The sequence below is a fragment of the Pyrus communis genome, chromosome 5, assembly GCF_963583255.1.
Source record: "Pyrus communis chromosome 5, drPyrComm1.1, whole genome shotgun sequence".
Taxonomy (NCBI): domain Eukaryota; kingdom Viridiplantae; phylum Streptophyta; class Magnoliopsida; order Rosales; family Rosaceae; genus Pyrus; species Pyrus communis.
In genome coordinates, this window is record NC_084807.1 from 4016036 (window position 1) to 4017570 (window position 1535).

Sequence of the window (1535 nt, forward strand, 5' to 3'; positions counted from 1 at the left end):
AAGCCTAACTTGTTTACTTAAAACGTTTTGTTTGTAGCCCTTTGAATTAGACCAACGCATTAAGGACATCATGAACTCTCAAATTATACAAGTTAATTAACTAATACATGCAGCCCTGGTTTTCAAATAATATCGAACTCGTTGACCTCTATCAACTAGCCCCCACTGATCAATTTTTCTCTATAAATACTTCTACAAACCCATATGCTTATCCATCTAAAAAAAACATCCTATACGTTCCTTCATCAACTTTTCCCTTTTGAAATCTCTCCGCTTCACCAACAAATTAAACTTACATCATGAAAGCCTTCAAGGTTTTGCTTGTTTTTGCCATGCTACTGTCTTTAACCGTTAGTACTCTATCCGCAATCCCAGGCCAAGAAGAATCATTCTTCGAAGAGGAAAACAATGATCCTAACGATGAAACCAAAAGCCAATTAGAAAAAAGCACTTCTCTGAGGGGAACAAGCCGCTTCCTTGCTTCTCGGGCTGCAGTGATGACATGCGACAAAAAACCAAGGGTTTGTCGGGTCTCGGGCAGCGGAGGCCCAGATTGCTGCAAGAAGAAATGTGTAAACACGAACACAGACAGAGTAAACTGTGGCAAGTGTGGGAAAAAATGCAAGTACGCAGAGATATGCTGCAAAGGCAAGTGTGTGAATCCAAGGTCTGACAGGAAAAACTGTGGCGGCTGCAACAATAGGTGCAAGAAAGGCAGTTTATGTGCGTATGGCATGTGCAGCTATGCGTGATCGAAGATTAATTACTGATCAGCAGATAATGAACTTATATTCGGTCGACATTGCGAAGATAAAATAAGGCTATATGAATTTATGTATGCGTGCAAGGATAATAAGGGCTAGCTAGTTATCACCTTTTGATGTGCTAGCTTGGCCAGTTAATTGTTGACTATTTCTTTTATTATTAATGTAAAAATTCTTAAGAATAATGAATAAAATATTATCTTTCATTTTATTTATGTTAAGCTTGCAATTAGATATTCCGGTTAATCGTATAACGATTACTCAGTCTCTGCCTTTTGAGGCACGTGTGCACTAATTACCATGCTTGTATATCTAGATCTTTAACATTCAATTAGAAATCTGGTTCCCTCTCCCTGCACACAAATATGTACATTACCACTCAGACTCTTGTTGTAATGCTAAAGCACCACCTTTGTTAACTTCCATTCAAATTTCCTATAAGTACCTATTGTTTTATCTTTTAATTTGAAGCGTACATATTTTATTTTTATACCTGCAAAGCTTTTTTTTTTATTTATTAATTGATGAAAATATCATGTTTGTTTTAGTTAAGATTAACTTTCAGTCTGATACTGTATGTATAGGGAATTTAGTTTGCAAGAAAAGGGTAATGTTAGAGAGACTAAATTTAGAGAATAAATTTTGGAAACTAAAGGACATAAAAGGTATATGATTGATTTATTATTGAAGTGTTGATAAATGCGCTCATTTCTATTGGTGACACATCATTTAGTTTGTAAATTTAGTCTCCAAATTTAGAGTAATGATATT

General features: G+C 35.3%; 1 protein-coding gene across 1 annotated transcript; it reads left to right on the forward strand.

Annotated features, from left to right (window-relative positions):
* Window positions 1–299: 299 nt before the first annotated feature.
* On the forward strand, window positions 300–752 carry LOC137733594 (stigma-specific STIG1-like protein 1). The gene has a single exon (XM_068472726.1). It carries the CDS (start codon window positions 300–302, stop codon window positions 750–752), a length of 453 nt encoding a protein of 150 aa, XP_068328827.1.
* Window positions 753–1535: the final 783 nt, after the last annotated feature.